The sequence below is a fragment of the Colletotrichum scovillei genome (genome assembly GCF_011075155.1).
Source record: "Colletotrichum scovillei strain TJNH1 chromosome Unknown Contig00005, whole genome shotgun sequence".
In the NCBI taxonomy this organism is placed as follows: Eukaryota; Fungi; Ascomycota; class Sordariomycetes; order Glomerellales; family Glomerellaceae; genus Colletotrichum; species Colletotrichum scovillei.
In genome coordinates, this window is record NW_023336263.1 from 1160306 (window position 1) to 1182447 (window position 22142).

Genomic DNA, 22142 nt, shown 5'->3' on the forward strand with positions numbered 1-22142 from the left:
CGCAACCAAGCGAGCGCGGGCGCGTCCCATCCAGGTGTAGTCGCGGGCAGACACTCCACGCTCTCGCCCGCTGGAGATTCACCTGTACAAGGCACAAGTCTTTTGTCAGTCAGCCAAGACCCCGGCGAAGAAGCCATTGAAGCGCACAATCGACAGCCAGAAGGAGTTGAAGAAGCTGATGGCAAGACTGAAGAGAAGAAGAATCGCAACTGAGCAAAATGTCATCTTAAAATTGTTATTGAATCACAACAGCCACATGATTAGAAAGTCGCCCACAGCGGAGATGAAGGAGAGCCCGTGGACGAGGATGGGAGATTGATTGCATGGACTACTGCGAAGACTTCTACGAATCTAGGGACGACCTCAAGGCGACGACTTGTGAGGCTGGGCGACCGAGACGACATACTTCGACTTTCAATGCGAGGAAGACTCCTTTGGCCTGATTGTTGGGGAAAGCTAAGCGACACAATCCAAAATTCAACTGAAAAGTAGATCTGAAATTCCAGATTTCCCAACCTCAGATTAGTAAGGCCGACGAACATAGAAATAGAAAGATTCTGTCGGCCTAGAGACAAGAGAACGACACTCAAATGAAGACAACGGCGAGGTGCCTGCTTCGGACAGCAAGTGGTCACCCGAGAGAGAGAGAGAGAGAGAGAGAGAGAGAGAGAGAGAGAGAGAGCACAAGGCTGCCCCGGTCCCCAGATCCGGTACGTATTCACGACATCACCAAAGCATCTTTGAATATGCGAGCGACATTAGCCTCTTTCCTTGGGGCGAAGGCTGCAATCAGAATTTTCACCTGGAGACTGCACCTTCCATTCTCTTTCCCCTTTCTCCAACCACCGACCCGTCTTTTTCCATTTTTTCCCTCAATCGTACCTCTCTCACATTCTTTCCCAAGTCAACTCATTCACTCGGATTCCTTCACCAGCACAATAACTGAACACCCTCTTCACCGATCCATCAAGTAAGTCACACACCTGCATTGCATATGTAGATAAATCTACTATTATATGATACCGCCAACTGATGCATTGACTATCTAGGAGGAAGCACGAAGGGTCAGACCCCGTCAACGAGAGTGACAATGTCAACACCAGTCTCGCCGACACCGATATCCCCAATGCCAGCGACAACGCGAACCTTCCTGCTCCCACTTCCATGGGCTTGGCAAGCCAGAATGTCAACACCTCTCCCGACGCTGTACATGAACAGCCTACTACTACCACAACGCAAGATGCCGCTTCAGCTAGCGGTGAGCACCGAAAGCTCCATGGCGACGGACGTTCCGCATCAGCCACTCGCGCCAAGAAGCCAGCTGTAGCAGCAGCAGCAGCTCCATTCGGCGACCGGCTGCGAGACCGTTTTTCTGGCCGACTCGTTCGGGTACCCCAATACCCGCCGGGCTACTGGACCCATGGCTGGTACGTCTGTGAGGTTCCAGGATGTGGCCGTCGGTTCACGCTCATGAGCTCGCGCGCTCAAGTAAGTCATCTCATTACACACTGTTCATCGATCATATCCTTACTTAATACTAATTTCACTAAAGCACTACAAATATTATCACCCCGTTACGAACTGAGTCCCGGTGCGATACGTCCGTGAAAGTTGAGCACTCTTGAAAGTCAAAGGAAGGACTTGGGAGTCAGCCGTCTGGGAAGCAACGGACTCGGCATGGAATGCGGACGCAAGAGCCGGAGATACCTTGCTTGAATTGCAAGGAGCTGCTGAAAAGAGCTCTGCCCAGCAAGGGGATCTCTTTATGGGGGCTGCCCAGCAAGGGCATCTCATGTGGTGGTGGTGGCGGTGATGATGGTGATGACGGCGATGGTCGGACAATAGTCTCATACTTAGGAATGTCCCTGTCTTGAACCCTGAGTCCTTTGATACTACCTTACCCCAAGCCTTTCATTGTTCTCTGCTTCACAGCGACAACACCTTCCTTATTCATGAAAAATGAGCGGAGGATAACTCCGCCGCTGTGATAGGTTTATTTCCTTCATGTTTTCGAACTTTGATACAGCTTTGTGTTCCAATTGTCTGGGCAAGAAGTCTGAGGATATGTCATATGGTGGACTGTCTTCCTTCGATAGTCGGTCTGACACATTTTTATTGACCTCTTTCTTGGCCATTTGGGCCAAGCTCTTCCTTGCGCCTTCATTAAAATCACAAACTCACCGACAGTGGCTGGACATCTGAAGCGGCCTGTACCTGCCCGTCTCAACTTTCGCTTCTACCTGGCCTGCACCTGCCACTTTTTACATACCCAGGTAGCAATCTTGGCCCCCAACGTGGTACCAGTCCAGGTTGACTTCTTCATCCTTCTCTACTTCTTTTCTTTTTCCATTTTCACGTTTCATTCTTTGTTTCTTCGTATTGGTGAAACGGTGAAGTTGTTGCCGATTTTATACTACCTAATTGTATTTTCCATCCCTTCCCCCAGCGAGGCATGCCAGCAAAATCAAACTTCGGTAAGCTCCCTCGATTCATGTTTTCGTCTGGCCCTCCAACAATAGAAGGATTCCATCTGGAAACATTGAGTGTTAACATTTTTCAACTTCGCAGGACCCAATTCAAAGTGCTTCACGACTGCTCCAGGTACTCTAGAACATATGTCGCCGCCCAGATGCGACTGCATCAAATACCTTTTCGCCGATACGCTGCCCAGTGTCCCCTTACCCCGCAACACAAGTTGCGGGGTTCTTTCCCGACTGGGTCATCTACACGAACGATGCTTTTTGCGGAAGTCCTCAAGAACCTTAGTCATACTTCCCCCTCCATCATTGCCACTTCATTGCTCTTGTCACCATACAAATTAGCAATCATGGAGGGGGCAAATGCTCCCCACGACGAGACTGGGGGTGCTGAGAACCATACAATTGAGCTGCAGGTGCTGCTGCAAAGAGCTGGTTAAGGTAACGGATCCTTCTACGACGATTAAGATTTCAGAGGATCTCAGCCCGCTAACAGTTCGGAGGGAGCGTATAGGTGTAGCATCTTGTGGCAATCTCAATAATCACGGGAAGACAACAGTAGAGTCTGAGCTTTAGCAGGCTGATGTTCTTGTCATCAAGTATCAACAACAGCATGATGGCTTGTGATGATCACTAGAGCGTCGCTTGATTCGCCAAGACTACCAACACTTCTTTCTGATTTGGCAGCCGCAGCTGCTCCTGCTCGGCCCAGCCCGGTGCTGATGCTCCTGAATAAAGAGACTGTTCCCCGGAGTCCTACGCATGAATGCCAGACACAGACTCAGTTGGACGTCAAGGACCACCCTTGAGTGGGTACCTGTGCGTCAAATCTGTCAGGGACAGCAAAGTAACAGACAGGGCAAATTGGGAAAGCAGGTTATGCAACGGGACCAGATGGTAAGCGCTTGTAATACCACCTGCTCAGTCACGAGTCACGAGGAGATCAGCTAACACGCTAGGTCATTAGGAGGTGGCTATGACCTTAGTTATATCTTTTGGAGGCATCAGCAACCATTCCGCCGTCCTAGAGTGCAAATGGTTGCACCATTATTTGATTGCTTTTGCGACGGCAATTATGATTTCCCCAGAGCTCCTCGAACGCTTGAGCGTCAACTCACTCCCGCAACCCTCAAAGAGCAGAATACCGCAAAACTCGCCCCCCACGCGCTCGTCATGCGTTGAATGACGCCTTCGGTGGGATATTTTTGGCATCAAACTCGTTCAACCTGCTAGATGCGGCTCCTCTTCTTGGTGAGACCGTTCATTCGAATGAAGGGGTTCAATCCTACACATTATCTCTCATGATTACGATAGCTTCACTCATCAACATGACGATTATCCAAAGACAGATTTCGACTTTCGGGTCGAGAACACTGCGCAACCTTTGCAGACCATGGGCCAAACCAGATCTCTTGGATACTCGAAAGTATGAGGATTGCTCGGCTTTCAAGTTAGCTGAAACAAGCTGTCCAGAAGACAACCATTCAGTTATGTTTTGTTTCCCTTTCTTCCTCTTTTAGATGATCCAAATTCGGTTGAAAGAAAAGTCGCAACTTTCAAAGAAACTACATCATTGTTCTGGCCCACTTTTGCCGATGCTCAAAGCTGTCAACGCGTCACCCTCTCCCCCTACTCTCAGTCAAGTGGTGATAAATTGCTCGCGGCTCAACAGTACATGTAGATCAATCTCAACTTCGCTCTCCAGTCTTCATTTCCCTACTTCAAGCAACGTCAATGGAAGCTTTCATTTTACATAGCCCCTCAACGAGCAGCCGTCCATAAGAATACGTGTTTGCAGTTTCACGAGTATTGAACGACCAAGCTATCCCTGGCAGGCTCACTCAACTCCAACTTCATCGCTCTCTGCCGCACAAAATTCGGTCGCCGTTTTCATTATCTGACAGCTTCTCCTCAGGTAACATTTTGCATCCGACCTCCTACTCTTTACATTTCTTCTGACCTGTCGCCATTATGTCTTTCTCTTTCCGTCACTACCTCGCCGCTGGCATCCGTGGCATGCGCGTCGCCACCGGCACATCATACGAGGATGTTTTTGATCAACTCTTCCAAGCTCTCAACGTTCTCCGTCGTGAAGCCGCCCAAAGTGGTGATATTCGGCCTTACTCTGAAGAATATTTCCCAGACGACATCTATGACCCGCCAAGTCCCGAGTATATCAACCTCACCGGCGTCCCTAGACATGTCTCTTCCACCTCTGGCCCAGCTCAGCCAGGACACCAGTTCAATATCCCCATTCGCCTCAGTGAATATCCCCAGCCCACTGCATTTGTTCAGCCCACCGTTTACCCTACCGATCCCAACGCCCCTGTTCCAGCTGTTCATAACCCCCCACCCGAGCCCGTCTACAACCCACACACGGAAATGCCGAGGAGGAAAGGCGACGAGGGAGACAGGCTCTGGCCCTGCGAATACGACGGCTGCGATGCCTCGTACACCCGCCGCAAAACGTTCCTTGATGTAAGTCTAATTCTTCCCTTATTCCTTCTTTGAGCTGAAATGCTGACTTGAATTCACAATAGCACATGGTGGCTAAGCATGGGTACCCAGCACCGCCCAAGAGACCATCCCGGCCCAGAAATCCAGCCAACGCTACCGCTTCTAGTAGCGGACAGGCACAGGCTGGTCCTTCCGGATCCGCTCCTCAGCATGAGGAGGACGTCAACATGGAGGACTAGTTTTTGCAACTTCAGGCTTTATACTATTTGTATAAGCTTATTCGCTTTTCTGTCATTGAGGCTGAATATTTGTTTGAACTTGAGGTGCAATTTGGGAGCTCCACTGCAAAAAGCATTGTGTGGTATTGCTTGCAGACGTTTTGCTGAGACGGAATTCGGCTTATAGCCTTACGCATCCAAACTTGTTCTTGGATCTTCATGCAAATCATAATAACCTTTTTGCCTTGTTCTGGTGATAGTATAGCCCTTAAATAAGCTCATACTCAATTCGTCCATCGAAGTCGGGCCCGTAAAGTTGGCCTCCGACTGGAACACCTATAAGGCCCACCGGTAACTATCAAAGCTTCTGCGGGCCTGTGCAAAGGTGATCCAGCCATCTTCTATACCCTTTTTGCACGAGACCTGGACCGGATACTTACCAGGCCCTGATAGAGGAAACCTACCGGCTACTCTCCTGGACTCTTGCTACAATCAGTATGATTTTCAGAAACACCGTTATAGTAGGCTAAACAATAGCGGTTTATAAGTCTAAGTTGTAGCAGAAGGACCATGGAGATTGGAACACCGATGTTATCTTTGTGGACGAAGCTGGTCGGCTTCCCGAGTCTCAGTTCTGGATTTGCATTGCCTTCAATGAGCCTCAATGGGTTATCACGACTAGAAATAGGCAGATAATTTGCATCTTTGAGCTATACAGAGTCTTGCCAGCCCACTCGGCGGTCGCGTCAAATGACGATGACTGTGGCTAGTGAATCTTTTGCAGACAATGAACATACCACTCACCGTCTCGTCAAGTTTATAACTTTTCATTCGCCATAGTGGACCTGGCTCGGTCACAGTCTTGTACCACAGTCGAATAGATTATACCTTCATGTTCCCTTAGTCTCTGACTTGTTTTCTCGAGTAGACTACCTCCTAACCTAGGCTGGTTTTCGCCTGATTCAGGCATTCATGCGTAACAGTGCTGGTCTGAGAGCGATGGTGTACGCATTACTTTTTGCATAAGTCGAGCCCTGAACTGCCGCTTAAGAGTGGCTGGGGAAGTTTTCAGGCTACTCAAAGGATGAAAGAGAGATTTTACAAAGCGATCCACTCTCAGCAGTCCACTGGCCAAAGAGTAGGGACTAAAACCGAGACAGCCTCGTGAAAGACAGCTCAGATTGACACAAACTACCTTCTGCTACTCGCCTTATTGTCCTATTCCTGAAACAAGGTTTATGAGCTGGCCCCATAAAGAATCCTTAGACAGCACTTTTTCTCCTAAGGCTCTGTTTTAACTTCACAATGATATTGTCTTCACTTTCTCTGGCGAGATGTTAACAAAGACGAATTCTTCACTCGCGGATATTGAGCATTAAAGACTAAAGCCAGCCCAAGAAGTACGAGGATCAGTGCTCACAACCACATTCACCAAATCATTAAGAACCACTCTAGAACCAATCAATCATGACGTTTGCTATCGAGAATGCCTTCGCTCTCGCGATCTTAGGAGAGCACAATCCAGAAACTTCAACTACCAAGGACCTTATCTTGAGAACAGACTTGGCCTTTTGGAGGGTCAGCAGCCGTCTCCTTGAGGGCAATACGAGCCTTCCTAGCGCTGACGCTGACACTTTCGAGGGAGTCTTTACTATTTCTATGCTCGGTAAACGTGCCACCTCCGGCCTCGATTGGAGCACTCTGGTTGCGACAGTCTTGGAAGTCTATCTCAGCATCCGCGAACGCCTAATCCATGGCGAGTGCATCCTTCCCTCTCCTCAAAGCACCATGAGAGCCAGCAGACTCGATCCATCTGTTACCATCCTGTTTGGTACTAGACCAACATTTCCTGCTGCTGAATCAGACGTCGGCGAGTTCCCAGATAATATCCTCAACAGTGAGTATGAAGAGTATGACGAAGACGATCGTGAGGCTGGCTTACCTAACTCCGGTCCCATCAAGAAAGGCAAAAGGGCACGAGAGGAGAACGACTCCTCACCTTCCACCAAGACGAAGAGAGCAAGAAAAGATAAAGGAAAAGGGGTGTAGTTTAGCGGTGTTTTAGCGAAATTGGGGAGGATGGTTACTTCTATCTACTTTAAGTCGTGTGTTCTAAATCGATCTCTTTCTTCAAGATGTTGCTATCTAGTTTATGTGTAGATTGACACACATCGAGTGTGCTGAAGTTGAAGCCTCCCTTCTCCCTACCACCACTTCCCTACCTTCAGATTAAGCGGCAGTCAAAAGTTCGCAGGCCGATATAACCCCTACTTCTCGGCTCTACCCATTCTATTCATCATCAGCATCCCCGAGCTTCTGATTCTCCCCTCTTGTCCTACCTGAAGTTGCTGGCAAGGCCACTGCACCTACCAGATGCCAGTATACGATCAATTTCTGATCCATCTTTCTTACACTCTTTTCTGCTGAGAGTCGCGATCCCAAAACTACCTTTTAGAGGTAATTCTTGATTCTGATAAGGAACGAAGAAAGCCGCTGGGTAAGTATACCCATGTCTCTTACATGCTAGAACGTCAGTCCCGGGCCCTCCTACAGTGCGGTCTGGCAGTGGAATCAATCCGTGCCCAAGGCATATTGGCCCATCAAAGATGACAGCATGGACGTGATTACCAACTGAGGTGTGGGGAGAACCTTGGCTGGTTCGTCGACGAATACATCAATCGCCAGAATCCCGCTGTAAGTAATTTCTTGGCCCTGTTGCTCCTGCATTAGACCATAGCTAACACCTTTTTCTTCTGGTCTGGCCTTCAGATCGTGCGTGCGGCACACCATTTCCACAGAGCCTACGATGCTGGTTCAAGATGTGGGATTTATATTAGCAGCGGGCACAAACGGTCATAACTACTTCCGCCGGATCGGATCTAGCAAGGTTGATCACTTCTAGCATTGGAACCTCTGCGATGCAAATTAGGAGTTATATTACACCTAAAAGAAGTCGAAAAGCCTTGGAAAGTTTGCAAAGGGCTGCGCGCGAAAGAACAGATAGTCAATCGCATAGGCATCTGTCTCTTCCTCAGTACGCCAGCATCCTCCTCGTATCATTCGTTACTTTGTGGTAGGCGGAGAGCAGAATCTCGTCTCCTCTATCAGCCAGAACTGAGAGGTGGCGAGCTGCATCGGACCAGCCACACAATGGCTGAGTTGGTCATCTGAAGTTCGCGAATAACCACAAATCTTTTGGTTTATTCCACAACATCGACTTCACCTGTGGCTCGCTCCTTCCTTCTTTTTTAATGGTCGGGCGGTGTGACCTTGCTCCCTTCTACTTATAGAAACCCTACTTCACGGGTCCGGCAGTCAACCTACCTTTTTCCCACATCCATCCATCTACCTGCTGGCTGCCGTTCCTGCTTACACAACAAAATAAATCGAACGCGTACGTTTCCTCATCCCCTTTTCCTTCGATTTACTGGCGTCTTTCATCTAAGCTAATAAGTCATACCAGAATAATGTCATTCCAGCTCGAGACCAATCTGGCACGCGCGATTCACATGCAGCAAGTCGCTACCGGAGCAACTCACGATAGTATTCGTGATACCACTGTGGCCGCACTGCGACTTATCCAGCAGCGATTCGAGCGTGGGGACTATGAGCTTCCCAGAGCAACGAGAAACTTCGAGCGACAGCTCACCCTGGCAATTCTCATGGAACAAGAGACCAGAAACCTCGGCCTCAATGCGCTGATTATACGTACAACGACAGCTTGGGGTCGCATCTCTGGTCGCCTTGAGCGAGGCCTCACCCCCTTTCCCGAGCCTTACCATGTCATTGCCGACGACGGAGATGATGATGTCCCAATTGAAGAGCGTCTTCGCAGAATGGGACTCGATCCCAACAGCTTCGACCTTACCGGCATCCGCTCTGGTGCCCCGCACAGCTCTAACAACAGCAACAACGTTGCCCCGACTCAGCCTCAGACTGACATGAGTTCCACCATTGGTACAGGAGGATTCATCTCCAGTCAAGCTGCTGTCCTTGCTCCCGCTTTTGCTGCTTCTGCCCCCGCAATCGTCCAAACAGGCAAAGCTGCTGTGACTGGGAAGCGCCGGGACCGAAAGCGCGGCAAAGATATGTACGGGTGCGATGTCTGCAATCAGGAGAAGAAGTACACCTCTGCATGCACTCTCTACAGAGTAAGATCATCCAAGCCACAACCACAATCTACCTTAGAGGAGAAGCTGACATGAACGGAACAGCACAAGAAGAGTAAGCACGGCATTCCCACACCCGGAGACGTCCGAAAGGAGAGGAAGCTGGCTGCAGAGGCGGCTCTTGCAGCTCAGGATGATGCTGAACAGGCGGATGGTGTCGGAGAGGATGAAGACGCAGAGGCGGATGAGGAGATTGATGAGACTATGAACGAGGATACCGGATACGAGAGGGACTTGGAGTGATTCCATGCATACAATTCTGAAGAGAACCAACACGAGACATGATCTATCAATGCAAAGGCCCGAGTGATACTGAATGAGAACTGATTGATGCTCCTTGATCTCGCTTTGACTAATGACCTTTCTTCCATATGTCAGAGTCGTCCACATAGTGTCTTTTGACTGAGCGGGCGGGTTCATATGTCATAGGCTCCTTCCTCGACCTATCCACCAAGTCACTCGAGGGTGGTGCCTCAGACAGCACCACCCGGGAAAGGCAGTTATCAAGGACAGGACCCCTTCCTTTTCACAAAAGGTCCAGCTAACAAGAATCCGCAGAAAAAATCTCTCTCAATCGAAGAATTTTCAACTCTCAAAGCTAAACCACTATACCGGGTCAACAAAGCAAGAACAATGGACGACAAAGGCCCATTCCCGTGGCCCAACCCTCACTCGCAAATGTCCTTCTCCGGCAGTGAGAGCGATCCTACGATGGCAGCTTCCAGAGCCCCCTCGGAGATGGGCACATCTTCGACTCTGCCTATGGATATCGACACTCAACAGTCTCACGTCCCGCGCCGAACCATCTCTTGCCGTCACTTCTACTTCCCTACGCCACAAGAAGAGCACGAAGCAGAGCACCACAAGCAACCTGAAGACACCGCCAAGGAAGTTGCGACCTACATCGTTGAGAACATCGCTCCCGAGAAACGCACCGACGCCGTCAAGAATGTCGCCCGAGCCCTCGCTCTCCGCCGTCTCAAGGAGCAAGCCCAGCTGCAGAACCAGCGCGAGAAGGAGAAGCAGGCCGAAGAAGACGACCAGATGACAATCTCCAAGTCAGCTTACAGACTTCATACGGCGCGAATCAAGGCGGCACAGCAACTTTCCGCAAGCTGGATGAAGGATACGGAGGACTCGCTGGAGGGGGAGTCGATTCAGGCCCGTATCATTGACATGGCTTTGGAGGAGATGCATGATACGGCGATGGCACTTGAGAAGGGCAAAGGCCCGGCTTTGTAGTGCAGAGGAGGAACGACCATGGAGTATCTCGGATACGAGTGAGTGAGCGAGTGAGCAGGCGAAACAGTGTGGATTGCGAGCATCTCGTAATTGGCAGCTTTCTCCTACATTAGTCTTCAGTTCCCCGACTCGTTGGGTAGTATTATCCAGCTTTTCCCACAAGACACAAACTTTTCCTTCATTGCTTAGTTGCCACGATGAGCCTTCACTGGTCAGCTTTGAAACCTGCAAGTCGTGGCTTACATCGGGACCCCATTGAGTGACCGCTCACAGTCACACGTCTCACTGCCGGAATAGAGGTGTCAAAATCTCATGTTCGTGAGGCATCACGATCCGGAATTTTTGGTTTCAGGCAGCCGCAGACGAGCTCGGAAAACCAAAGGCAGAACAAGCGTACCTTCTATAGTGGCCTTCTTCATCTTCCATCGGAAGGAGCGATGGAGAGACCTGGCCCTCCCCCCAGATGCCTCAGATATCTCACATTTGTATGTCACATGACCCACTGTCAACTCACCTTCGCCATCCTTCACCTTCCACCTCACTCAACGATCTCACCGTCTTACTGAATGCTCATCAAAGACCATAGACCATTGTCTAGTTTTGCCTGGTCTTGCTGTCTTTTCAAAGGTCGTTTTGCCGCGCTTTTCTTACCAAAGGCTTTTTGTCCTTTCCCGCCCTAAAATTCTCATTAACTGCTCCTTCTTGCCCCTTCGACACTTCACACAACTACGGCTTTCCGCGCTTCTTCTCAGATTGCTTGACGAGACAGGTATCAATTCTTCATTATTCCTCTGCGATCACTATCAAATCCCTTTGTTTCTAACATCAAGTCTCTCTGACAGCTTTGCTTTGTTACCATCCTTTTGGGGACACAAATCTCACAATACCCAGGCAACGTCATCGCACCGCGAGACTCACTCTCCAGCAGAGCTTTACTACAACACGGATAAGTTGGCCTTCTCATCGCAGCGAAGTACCAACGAATTGCCCGAGATGACGAAACTACAAGCCATTTCGATTCCTTCCTCTCCCGAGGACGAAGCCGCGGTCGTTCCGTCGTCTCACAAGTTGAGCGCGAGATATGCGGCCGAGAACTCTCCTTCCGTCGAGAGAAAAAAGAGAAAGAGGTCGAAGAGAAGAAATCAGACCCCAGATTCCCCGACTCCATCTAAGAAAACGAAACTCAAGATTCACCCATCGGGCAGCAAATACCGAAAGCAGGACAGCCCGAAGCCGATGACTCCCTCGCCGCTCGCCTCCTTCCCTCGACCTCACAATCCAAATCACCCGTTCATGAAGATCTCGACAATTCGACCTGAGCGTCAGGCTGCTGAGGCCAAAGTTTAGGAGCCCTCGAAGTCTCCCATACAGGACAATGAAGACGGAGAGCCGGTTGCGACCATCGAGACTGATGACATTGTCGAGACTGGTGCCACCGTCGATGCTGGTAGCACCGACTCGGATGACATGCCTATGGCCATCAGGTCGCGTAGAAGAAACCCATTCGCCGACCAGACCTACGAAGCCCCCGAGCAGCTCATCGAAGACAGAGCCAGTCCCGACCTCGGCACACAGCCTATCCAGAAACTCGAACCTTCCAGCTATGTGCCTGGAAAAGAGACACTCGGGGATGATGATAACTGCTACATCTCCAAGGCCGCCTTCAACCTCCTCACAGATCGCCATATGACCCTACAGCACATGGTCAAGACATTCATCGACTCAGTGAACGACCTAGAGACCACAAGCAAGGGCGACAGGGACATCCGCGACGGAATTCTCGCCGAGGCCAAGTCTCTCCAGATGGGCATCAAGGCAGTCTCCAATGCTGTATTCGAGCTCCCGTATGCCAATCGGACTGGCGCCGCCACCCGAGCAGCTGCGGGCAAGACCCTCGCAGCCATCGAGAAGTTCAACGAGAAGAAGAGGATTCTTGCTGAAGGCAAGGCTGCTACCGCGGCGCAGCAGGCTGAGATAGAGGAGGCGAGAATTGCAGAGGCAGTGAGCAACGATGACTCTAGCGTACAACGTAACCTGGGGGATGAGGAGGAAGTGGACATTTCTCAGGAGCAGGCAGCTGGCACTGACGGGGAACCGATGGATGAGTCGGAGTGAATGGGCTAGCGACCACAAAGCTTGAGATTTCGGGCACATTGCTGCGCGGATATCTTCAAGTGATACATGGCATACGAGGTTGATCGAGATGGCCTGGTTCTGGAGCGACCATTCCCGAAAAGTTGATCAAGCGTAGCGGGTCGTAATATCCAGGATATGAGATTCAGGATGTGTACTCTAGCCAGGAATATGACTTTGACAATTACGAAACTCCTGCTTCCATAGTAACAGTGACGATCCTCGTCCGGCAGGCAATCTATAGGCAAAAGTCTCTTACAAGTGACAATCCCAACTCTGTCCCCCAAGGCGCCCTCAACGCAGGATCTCCATGTCAATCACGTCGAAGGCGTGAGAGAGCCAAACACCTGTGACGGAAATTCACTTCAACCACTATTAACCATGACCACAGAATCTTCAATCGCCCTCTTTAGTTTATCCCTCGGGAACCCCGGGCCTTTCATGAGACACACCGCACACCTCGACAAATTAGCAATCAGCAGCGTAATATTCAGCTGCACCGTAAACGCCTTCTTCGACCTCCTTTGCAATGTCTGCGGGAAACAATCCACAAAACTCCAACTCTCCGATGCCAAACCTCGTTTCTTTCCCGCGTCCGAGGCCAACTTCAACGGCCCACTCAACCTCAACTCCAACGTCTCCTTATCCACGACCCGAGCACCGAGGGCAATAAGCTGCCTCTCGACACCAGCGACGCTCAGAAACCGCGTCTGCCGGGCATCCGCTAGCGCCGTCTTCTCAAAGAGATCAAGGTTTTCCGGCGAGAGGTCCTCGGAGCTGAATTCGTCACCGTACCAGCGCCCGCCCATGGGTAGTTCTGCAGCTTGTTGGAGCTCGTGCTGGCCAGGTCCGACAAGCCACCTCATTTTTGTGATGATGTCTTCTCTATTACGGTATCTGAGTGTTGAGCTGAAGATGCGCTGTTCTTCTCCATGAGGGAGGGGTGAGTCGAGGGATTTGCTGAGGACGAGGTAGCCTAGCGTGAAGCAGGTGTGTGTGAGGCGGAAGCTGAAAGAGTCCGGGCTAAGGATCGTTGTTGAGCCGCAGTGGAAGGTTCCTAGGGATGGGGGTAGTGAGGTTGGGCGGCAAGCTAAGGATGTCAGATGGGAGAGGATTTGGTCGTCTGGTGTCAAGGTCAGAGAATCTGGTGCTAGGGTGTTTGCCTGCGGAGGCGACGCCGCATGAGATGTGTTATCTCTAGCACAGGAATTCTCCTCTTCTATGCCCGTACCAGCATGGTCTTTGGGGTCGGGAATTTGTGACGGAGTCCGCTTCGCTTCTCTAAGCTTCCTCTTCCTCCTCTTGGGAAGCTCATTCTCCAACGCCACAGCATCGTCAGCCAAAGCCAACACGTGCGCCACCATCTCCTGGATACGCGTCAAGACCCCTACTTCCTGCTTCAGCGCCTCAATATCCAGCATCCAATCAACAAGCTCGACGACCGCGGAGCTCATCTTGGCGACGGTAGTTTCTAGATGCTGCAGACGGGTTGCCTGGATCTCTTCCGCGGCTTGTTTGCGTTTGCGAAAGACTTTTTGGGCCTCGCGGTTGCGCTCTCGGCGGGTCTAAGTTGGACTTCTTATGAGCTACCTAGACGGTACGTGTGACACAATCATATCCGAATAATGGGTGCTTGCAACCTACCTGAAGTGCATGGTCGGGAGAAGGCGACCGCGAAACGTGATCGCTCGATTGCTCGCTTGGCAGTGGTTCGGGAGACGTGGGTATGGCGCCAATGTTGGACTGAGCGAAAATTCTCGTTTAATGTTGGGAATGAGTGAAAATGATGTAATTGGGACCGCCTTATCGATGTTTGAAAGTCTTGCATGAGAGAAATGAATCTGATAGCATGAACTCGAGGTTTTTGGAGTGAGTGCTCAAGTGAGATGGCAAAAAGGGATCCACGCAAGTCTCTCCGACTCCTTCGGCAGCGGCTTTATGACATAAAACTTCCCGACGCCTGTCAGATTTTAGTCTAGCCGTAAGCCACAATAGTGTCTCGGAAGTTGCACTAGTTTGGTCCAACCACCTTTCCACGGCGCTAGGACTCTGGGAGTTCGACGAGACAACTGTATGGAAATAGCTATGTGAGCCTCATTTGCTGCATATGCAGATCCCTCAAGATCCTTATTTCGGATAGCTTACCTCGGTGCCTCGGCTGACCTATCGAATCCAAAGTAGCGATGTTGAGCCGTTGTACGAGCTTCTTCCTGCCCGGCGTCTTAACGGACATCTCCAAGACCGACATCCTCTTTGACTGAGTGCTCAGACTAGGAACATTTTCGGCCGGTAACTCAACCAAGAAATCCGCAAGCTGCTTTGATGGTCTCACGTAAACTTGCTCGCGCGCACTGATGTTGAAGATTCGAACGGCGTGGGATGTCGACGGAGGATGTTGAGTGAAACAGGTTATAAGAGGAGACGATGAAGACGAGGATTGGAGGCCTATCGAATTTGAATCATCCAGAACTTTCACCCAACATCATTCCGAGAAACAGTGAAAACTTCGAATTTCCATCATGGTTACCTCGGGAGACGAATACAAGGGTATTTCTTCACAAGGCATGGCTGCCTATGCTGCTCCTTCGCTTTTCCAGCCTCACAAAGCCCGCCAAGCCATCCGAGACGCCCACGCAAAGAAGATTCCGCCACTGCTTTGTTACTACGCAGGGTTGAGCTCGATCCCCATTACCCGGTACTTGGCCCCTATGGGCTTCGATGCCGTTTGGATTGATTGGGAGCATACCCCATGCAACACGGAAACCATGACGACGGTACTCAACGAATCACTGGGTAAACCTGAAAGAGTGTTCTGACGCCGCGTAGATGGTTCACGAGGCTTCATTCATGAGCCAAGGCCGTACCATTCCGTTCGTTCGGTACGTCTGTCCTACGTCTTCTCAGGCTTTCATGCTGATATGATTGCGCAGCCTCCCTGGCCACGATCACGCCGCCATTGGGTATGCTCTCGATGCCGGCGCCAGCATCGTCATCCCCCAAATCGAGACAGTTGAACAAGCAAAACATGCTATTGGCGCCGCCAAGTTCGGCACTGCGCAGAACGGCACACGATCCCTGCCGCCTTTCCGTCTTGTGCCCGGTCTGACCGATACTCCGTATGACCACCGCGACCTGCACAAGTGTCTCAATGATCAGGCCGCCATTATGATTCAGATCGAGTCAGCCCAAGCTGTCAAGAACCTCGATGAGATTCTGACGGCGTGCGGTTCAGATATCGACATTGTCTGGTTTGGCACTCTTGATGCCCGAGTCAGCATGAACCTCGAGGCCAAGATGGGAGGGATTGGGGCTTCTGAACCTGAATGGGTCAAGGTGTCGAAGCTATTCTTTGATACCATTGATAAGCACAATAAACCTTATGCTGGCTTTGCATTTGGTGGGCCTCCGTATGGAAGTCCAGAGGTCCTGAAAAAGGCTGCGGAGCGGATGAGTTTGATCATGGTCTCGGCCGACGTGGTTCACTTGGGTGGCATGGTGCAGGACTTGCGACAGGCGAGGGAACTGACTGGAACGACGAGATAGTTTCATCTTGCAAGAGAGACTCTAGCAGGGGTCGCATAGAGTTGCAATGCTTGCCGACATGAGAGGATATGCTTAGAATGAAGAGAATCAGTTTTGAATAATCGAACACGGTGGTATTAATGCATGCGCTAGTCCTGCTGCTGTTTTATGCCTCATTTTCATCATATGCTGAGCTCAGCTCCTTCAACCCAATATTCACTGTCTAACAGTTTGCAACGACATCTTGACCAGCCTTGACAGACTTATCAAGTCCCGCTTGCGCATCGGCTACGGCTTGGTCGCTCCTTTACAGGTTGTTAGCCATTGCAATCCTCGAATTTCACAAAATACAAGAATACGTACGCATCACCCCCAGAAAGAGCGGTACCCGCTGCAGCCAGTCCAGCTGCTACCTCATCACGGCTAGCCGCGGGCGGTGCAGCACCGCTGACGATGGACTTTGCAATTTGCGCGATGCCGCCTCGTGCTTGTTGGAGACCAGCGTTGGCAGCGTCCTGGACTGTTGTGTCGGTGATTTGGGAAACAGCGTCTTCGGTGTTGCCGAGGGCGCCTAGGATCTGAAGTCTGGCGACGTTGCACGAGAGGCTGCCGAGGTTTCCAAGCAGTTGGCGTCTTTCGATGCTTCCTAAGCGCAGTCGACTGGTTAGACAGAAGATTGGATAGCTGTGGGGTTGAGAAGATGATACTTACTTGCGCTAGCGAGAGTGGCGCTGGTGGCCATCAGGAAAGTAACGAGAACTTGTTGGGCGTACATTTTGTGTGGATTGCGGTGAATCAAATGGGTATCTTGAGGATAATTGTAAAAGGAAAATGGGCGCAAAGACTTTAAATAAGCTCAAATAAAGATGACACCAGGTCTAAAGAAGAAAAGTTGTTGTATCGGATGGCAGTTTCGCTGTTGATGAGTTGAAACTTAGTGACATGAACTGACAGCGACGCGACAGGTGCCATCTTATAGTTGAGCTGACAGAAGCGCTGCATCTGCCATCGTGTGGCCTGAGATGATGCGATGACCGCCTTGGAAGGCCTGAAAAGATGGCTGAGCACCTGTGTTACCTAGGCATGACCGGTTTCGAAGATCGAACGAAGTTTCAAAACATGGGAATGAAGCGACGCTGCGAGCTCCTCGGATGAACCCCTGTTCTCCTTGGCCAGGGTCTCTGGGGTCTCTGGTGGGGATGACAGGGAGAGAGAACTCCAAAATCCCACGGTTGGAAACCATCGCCATTGCAATTCGTCGAGGGGAGTATTTGAACCTCCTTGAAGATCAAACTGCGCGGCGGGGTGATATGCAGCAAGAAGAAAATTGCGATTGGCTGCTCAGCCGCTCGTCAGGGGATATGATCTCCGGATCCGACACTCTTCCATGGGCAGCGAAACTGAATTTCACATCATAAATCTAGATGTTAAGGCCCACGACGTCGCTTCGGTATCCCACGTCTTGTAATAGCATTCGCTTCTTAGCGCGTTTTACCTAGGCTTAAAGAGCACCTCTTAAGCTTAATATTGATCTTTGGGCTCCTGTGGGCACTCGTCATTTGACTCAGGCTTCTGTAACGCTGCTAGAGGTTTAGTCGACAAATTGTCAATGACTCTTGGTCGCACCTCAAAGAGCACAGTTTTGTTGAACAGCGACTCCGGTAGTCTTTTGTAATGAGAGCCAGGCATCTTTCATATTCCCCAATTCTCTCACTGCTGTTGATGAAATGATGCACATAAGATGCTCTCAGTGCTGGGCTGGAGATCTAGCTTAGCTGCAGGGAGCCGGACCAATCATGTTTCTCTCCCAGATAACAAATCATCTTCTTCTCGCATGGGTTGAACTCAGCTGACGATCGGCGCCTCAACCTTGGCATCCTACCTACACCTTTTCAATGCTCGCCTCCGCCAGGCAGCCGATTCGAGATGTGGCTTATTGACACCGATAGCCTCAAACTCGTCGAGGTGCAGGGCGACCCCCAGGAGGAGTACGCGATCTTGTCTCACACCTGGGGCAGCGACGAAGTCACATTCCAAAGCTTCCAAGCGCTTGGCTTGGCCTCGGACACGGCACCCGGTCCGGGGTCGGGCTCCGCGGATGCGGTCGACCAGATCCGCTCCACCAACGGCTTCCGCAAGATACAAGATGCAGCCAACCTGGCCAAGAGCCATCGCCACCGTTACCTCTGGGCCGACACCTGCTGCATCGACAAGACTAGCAGCGCCGAGTTGTCGGAGTCCATCAACTCCATGTACCGGTGGTACGAAAAGGCAGCCATCTGTTACGGGTTCCTCTCCGATGTGGAGCCTGTCTCTGTGCAAAGCCCATTTGCCAAGGATTCGAGTTTCCAGAGCAGTCGATGGTTTACCAGGGGATGGACGTTACAAGAGCTCATTGCACCGAAGACCGTTGAGTTCTACGCTGGGGACTGGTCTTACATCAACACAAAGCAGTCGAGAAATGTCTTTTGCCAATTGCTTGCCAGGATTACCGGCATTGACGAGCAGGTGCTCTCTGGTACGTCGTTCCTTAGCGACATCAGCGTCGCGAACAAGATGCGATGGGCGGGGCATCGACAGACGACGCGACCGGAAGACAAAGCATACTGCCTGATAGGATTGTTCAAGGTGAACATGCCCTTGCTCTACGGCGAAGGTGATCGCGCTTTCACGCGCCTGCAAGAAGAGATCCTCAAAGAGAGCGACGACCAGTCCCTGTTTCTCTGGGGGATGCCAGAGGACGTTCAACCCTCGGATGACCTCTTCGGCTTACTTGCAAGTTCACCAGGCGCGTTCTCAAGGGTGGATTTTGACAATGTGCGACCTCTGCCTCCATCGGAATCCCAAGATAGTGCGCCGACAAGTGTCACTAATCAAGGGCTAAGAACTAACATCCTTCTCATCCCACGGCAGCCGAATGGGGATGAGTACTACGCTCTTTTGGATTGCATAGTCTCCAAGGCCGACTCTGCCAGCGAGGAGATGAGCCCTTGCATCATTCTACAACGACTTTGGAGTGACCAATTCGCAAGAGTTGCCTCTGAAGAGGGCTCCGTCATCTTATTTCCTTTGGATAATTTCGATGACGCAGAAGGGACGTACGAAAACATTTACGTCAAGGAAAACCCATTCTACGCTCTCCCTGAACTCAGTGTGAAAACAAAGCTTCGACCCAATTCAAAGGATGCTGTTTCTCATCTTGCCTTCACCATTCACGAAGCATATCCGCCGGAAAGATGGGACACCACACTATCCGTGATACGGACTAAAGAGCCGCACTCGAACCGCGCGATGGTCGTTTTGCGCTTCATGTCACTTGAGCAAAGCCAGCGATCAGTCGTAGATGTTGCCATTGGGCTCCGTCGGGTCAGGAGACGGTGGGAAGTGTGCTACGAGAAGCATCCCTACACTGGCAACAGTCTCGAGTCCGTCTACCTGGAGTTTTCCGAAATTGCTACTACGTCAGATGGCCCTGCATCGTACCAAAACTCAAAAGGCTTGGGTTTCATCACCATCGACGCCAAAGAGTCCCAGAGAAGAGGCCGACGATTTATTCAGCTGGAAGTTTCTGGTACTTCTGAACTTCTCTTCGCTCCAAGTGACGAGGGTGCTCTGCCAAGTACGCCTGGGCGAACTCCAGAGCCGCAAGAGCCTGTCGTACTGTTTGACGAGGTCGGCGCAGTTACGCGTTGCTGTTGTTATCAAGACAGGTTCACCCTTATGCTGGCACCGACACTTCCCATACCCGAGGGAGTGAGGACAAAGACGGCAGTCAACATTGCCATTCGATTTGGAAATGAACTCCACGCCGTCAAGATCGAGCAAAGTAAGCCATACGCTGATTTGATTCGGGCCGTTCGAGCGCGAAGTGATAGGGATGTCCAGTCACTTGCAAGGAAACAAAGAGGTCTTCTTGAGCTGCGAACAGAAGAGTTTGACGACTTCAGAGCCATTCATTGGGCCGCAACTCTTGGTTCGCTATCCATGCTCAAGACGTTGTTGAAGCTAGGTGCGAATACCATGAGTCAAACACGAAGCGGCTTTATGGCTGTTCATCTTGCTGTGCTCAATGGACACTTCAACCTCGCTGCGTATCTTCTGGAAGAAGAGAGAGAGTCAAATCTCAAGAAAAGACCCGACATTCTGCAGGGTATTACAACCGAGGTCCTGCAAGCTGAAGCCGAGATCGCGTTTTACTCTGGAACCGACCCCGACATTCTGCATAAGTTCACGACAAAAAGACTCGAGACCATTCTCCATCTCTTCTCCGCATATGCGCCTGCCGGACTGGCAAATCATAGGGTACGGAAGATTATTGATTTGATCAAAGAGGACTTCCTCGGCTCGCACTCATTCCCACACATCAATGACCTAGGCGAGCTTCCGCTGCATCGGGCGGCAGCCACGGGCAACATGCAGGCAGTAGACGCATTGACCAAGATGATGGGCACAACTAAGCATATCGACGCCAGAGACAACGCCGGACGATCAGTTCTCTTTCACGCAGCCTGCGGTGGAAGTAAAGAAGTCATCCGCGGCCTCGCAGATTTGGGAGCTTCGATAGATGTTGGAGACGACTACGGTCGCAGCCCATTACACGCCGCCGTCATGGCCGATCAGCCATCAGCTGCCAGCGCGCTTCTCAAGTTGGGGGCGAAAGCAGACAACGTCACCCATGCACTCGGTTTGACCCCCTTGCATTTCGCATGTCTTTACGGGTCTATCGGCTGCACTTACGAGCTCTTGAAGAGCGACGGGTCTGGACCGGCGGACTTGAATCGATGGTCGAGCGGCGAATATGCTTTCTTCCAACCGATCCATCTAGCTGTCGCCAATGATCATGTTGAGATTGTGACTCGGCTTGTGATGCTGGGATGCGACTTGGAGGGCCGGTGCAACGGTTATCTGAAGCTTGAGAAAACCGATGGCCCTGACGGCCGGATAGGCAGATTGGTGAACTTAGAATCACCATTGACGGCTCTCGATCTGGCCATTGTTCTTGGTAAGAAGGATATGTTGCCAGAACTACAGCAGACCAACGCAGCTCGACGGTACGAATAGAGACGAGATCTCGGAGTTTTCAGGGTTGAAGGAAGGACTAGCCGACCCGTGAGATCTTCTCGGACTTCGCGTATATAGTAGCAGCATAGAAGCTTAATTTCGAATGTACCAGGCCACAAAGAGCGACTCAGAGACGAATTCACCAATGGATAAACCTTTATCCCAAAGTCCTCTCAATAATCCATCCACAGATGAGCAAGGTTTTCTGATCGTAGCAATAAAGCAGCAAAAGTGCCCGGCGCAGCCGCCCATAGCCTCACTCGAGAAATCCGGACCCAATTTCTCATTGGCCGTTAAGATCATGACCAAGCGATTTGACATGGCTGTGGTGCGCTTCGGATGGTGCGTGACATCACGCTTGCTGAAGAAGAGACCCTTCAACCAACGACACCGCAAGACTACTGCGTAGACTCCGTTTCGCCCAGACTTGTCTCCACATAGTCCGCTTCGAGCTGCCCTGCCACCGCCGTCATGCTCGCTTTCCAAGAAGCTCGCTTACCACTGCTGTTGCTTCTTGAGGGAGACAAGTCCGGCTTGGCGGGAGGAATTTGAGTTCGCCAAAACATGCGGTATGAGGTATTTTACTAAAGAAAAACAGAAATTTTACACGATCTGCTTTGTCAGTTGCCCAATGCAATGGAGCCTCTCGTGTTGCGCCTCCGCTGCCCAGTATGCTTATATTGCTAGATCCACCAAATTGCAACCATCTTTCCCACATCCAGTTAGCCCTACCCAGTTTTGCGGAGTGCTATCCCTCCAGTACCGAAATTTGATAGTTGGACAAGTTTAGACGAGGATTATCAATCGCATCTTATCAATCTCATCGCTCGAATCATGTAAGTAGTTTAATAGCTCTGTCCTGC

The 22142-nt window shown here is 50.9% G+C and overlaps 9 protein-coding genes across 9 annotated transcripts; 7 read left to right on the plus strand and 2 right to left on the minus strand.

The window, feature by feature from the left end:
- Window positions 1-590: 590 nt before the first annotated feature.
- On the plus strand, window positions 591-1585 carry HER10_EVM0010737 (uncharacterized protein; the record flags this gene model as incomplete). Its single annotated transcript, XM_035480188.1, has 3 exons — window positions 591-970; window positions 1050-1488; window positions 1553-1585. The coding sequence occupies 3 exons, from the start codon at window positions 591-593 to the stop codon at window positions 1583-1585; spliced, it is 852 nt and encodes a 283-aa protein (XP_035334357.1).
- A 2863-nt stretch (window positions 1586-4448) lies between these two features.
- HER10_EVM0012525 (uncharacterized protein) lies at window positions 4449-5173 on the plus strand (the record flags this gene model as incomplete). Its single annotated transcript, XM_035481919.1, has 2 exons — window positions 4449-4955; window positions 5111-5173. The coding sequence occupies 2 exons, from the start codon at window positions 4449-4451 to the stop codon at window positions 5171-5173; spliced, it is 570 nt and encodes a 189-aa protein (XP_035334486.1).
- A 3446-nt stretch (window positions 5174-8619) lies between these two features.
- On the plus strand, window positions 8620-9564 carry HER10_EVM0004417 (uncharacterized protein; the record flags this gene model as incomplete). The annotated part of the gene is made up of 2 exons (XM_035474065.1): window positions 8620-9303; window positions 9367-9564. The coding sequence occupies 2 exons, from the start codon at window positions 8620-8622 to the stop codon at window positions 9562-9564; spliced, it is 882 nt and encodes a 293-aa protein (XP_035333919.1).
- A 390-nt stretch (window positions 9565-9954) lies between these two features.
- Window positions 9955-10563, plus strand: HER10_EVM0011088 (uncharacterized protein; the record flags this gene model as incomplete). The annotated part of the gene is made up of 1 exon (XM_035480528.1): window positions 9955-10563. The coding sequence occupies one exon, from the start codon at window positions 9955-9957 to the stop codon at window positions 10561-10563; it is 609 nt and encodes a 202-aa protein (XP_035334391.1).
- A 993-nt stretch (window positions 10564-11556) lies between these two features.
- HER10_EVM0010593 (uncharacterized protein) lies at window positions 11557-12678 on the plus strand (the record flags this gene model as incomplete). The annotated part of the gene is made up of 2 exons (XM_035480047.1): window positions 11557-11884; window positions 11945-12678. 2 exons carry the CDS (start codon window positions 11557-11559, stop codon window positions 12676-12678), a joined length of 1062 nt encoding a protein of 353 aa, XP_035334343.1.
- A 383-nt stretch (window positions 12679-13061) lies between these two features.
- HER10_EVM0007022 (uncharacterized protein) lies at window positions 13062-14549 on the minus strand (the record flags this gene model as incomplete). Its single annotated transcript, XM_035476589.1, has 1 exon — window positions 13062-14549. Exon 1 carries the CDS (start codon window positions 14148-14150, stop codon window positions 13062-13064), a length of 1089 nt encoding a protein of 362 aa, XP_035334093.1. The 5' UTR covers window positions 14151-14549.
- A 666-nt stretch (window positions 14550-15215) lies between these two features.
- Window positions 15216-16239, plus strand: HER10_EVM0001401 (HpcH/HpaI aldolase/citrate lyase family protein; the record flags this gene model as incomplete). The annotated part of the gene is made up of 3 exons (XM_035471149.1): window positions 15216-15470; window positions 15523-15575; window positions 15627-16239. 3 exons carry the CDS (start codon window positions 15216-15218, stop codon window positions 16237-16239), a joined length of 921 nt encoding a protein of 306 aa, XP_035333721.1.
- Window positions 16240-16441: 202 nt separating this feature from the next.
- On the minus strand, window positions 16442-16993 carry HER10_EVM0000538 (uncharacterized protein; the record flags this gene model as incomplete). Its single annotated transcript, XM_035470314.1, has 3 exons — window positions 16442-16523; window positions 16582-16864; window positions 16930-16993. 3 exons carry the CDS (start codon window positions 16991-16993, stop codon window positions 16442-16444), a joined length of 429 nt encoding a protein of 142 aa, XP_035333659.1.
- Window positions 16994-18144: 1151 nt separating this feature from the next.
- Window positions 18145-21279, plus strand: HER10_EVM0013037 (uncharacterized protein; the record flags this gene model as incomplete). The annotated part of the gene is made up of 1 exon (XM_035482409.1): window positions 18145-21279. The coding sequence occupies one exon, from the start codon at window positions 18145-18147 to the stop codon at window positions 21277-21279; it is 3135 nt and encodes a 1044-aa protein (XP_035334519.1).
- Between the last annotated feature and the right edge of the window lie 863 nt (window positions 21280-22142).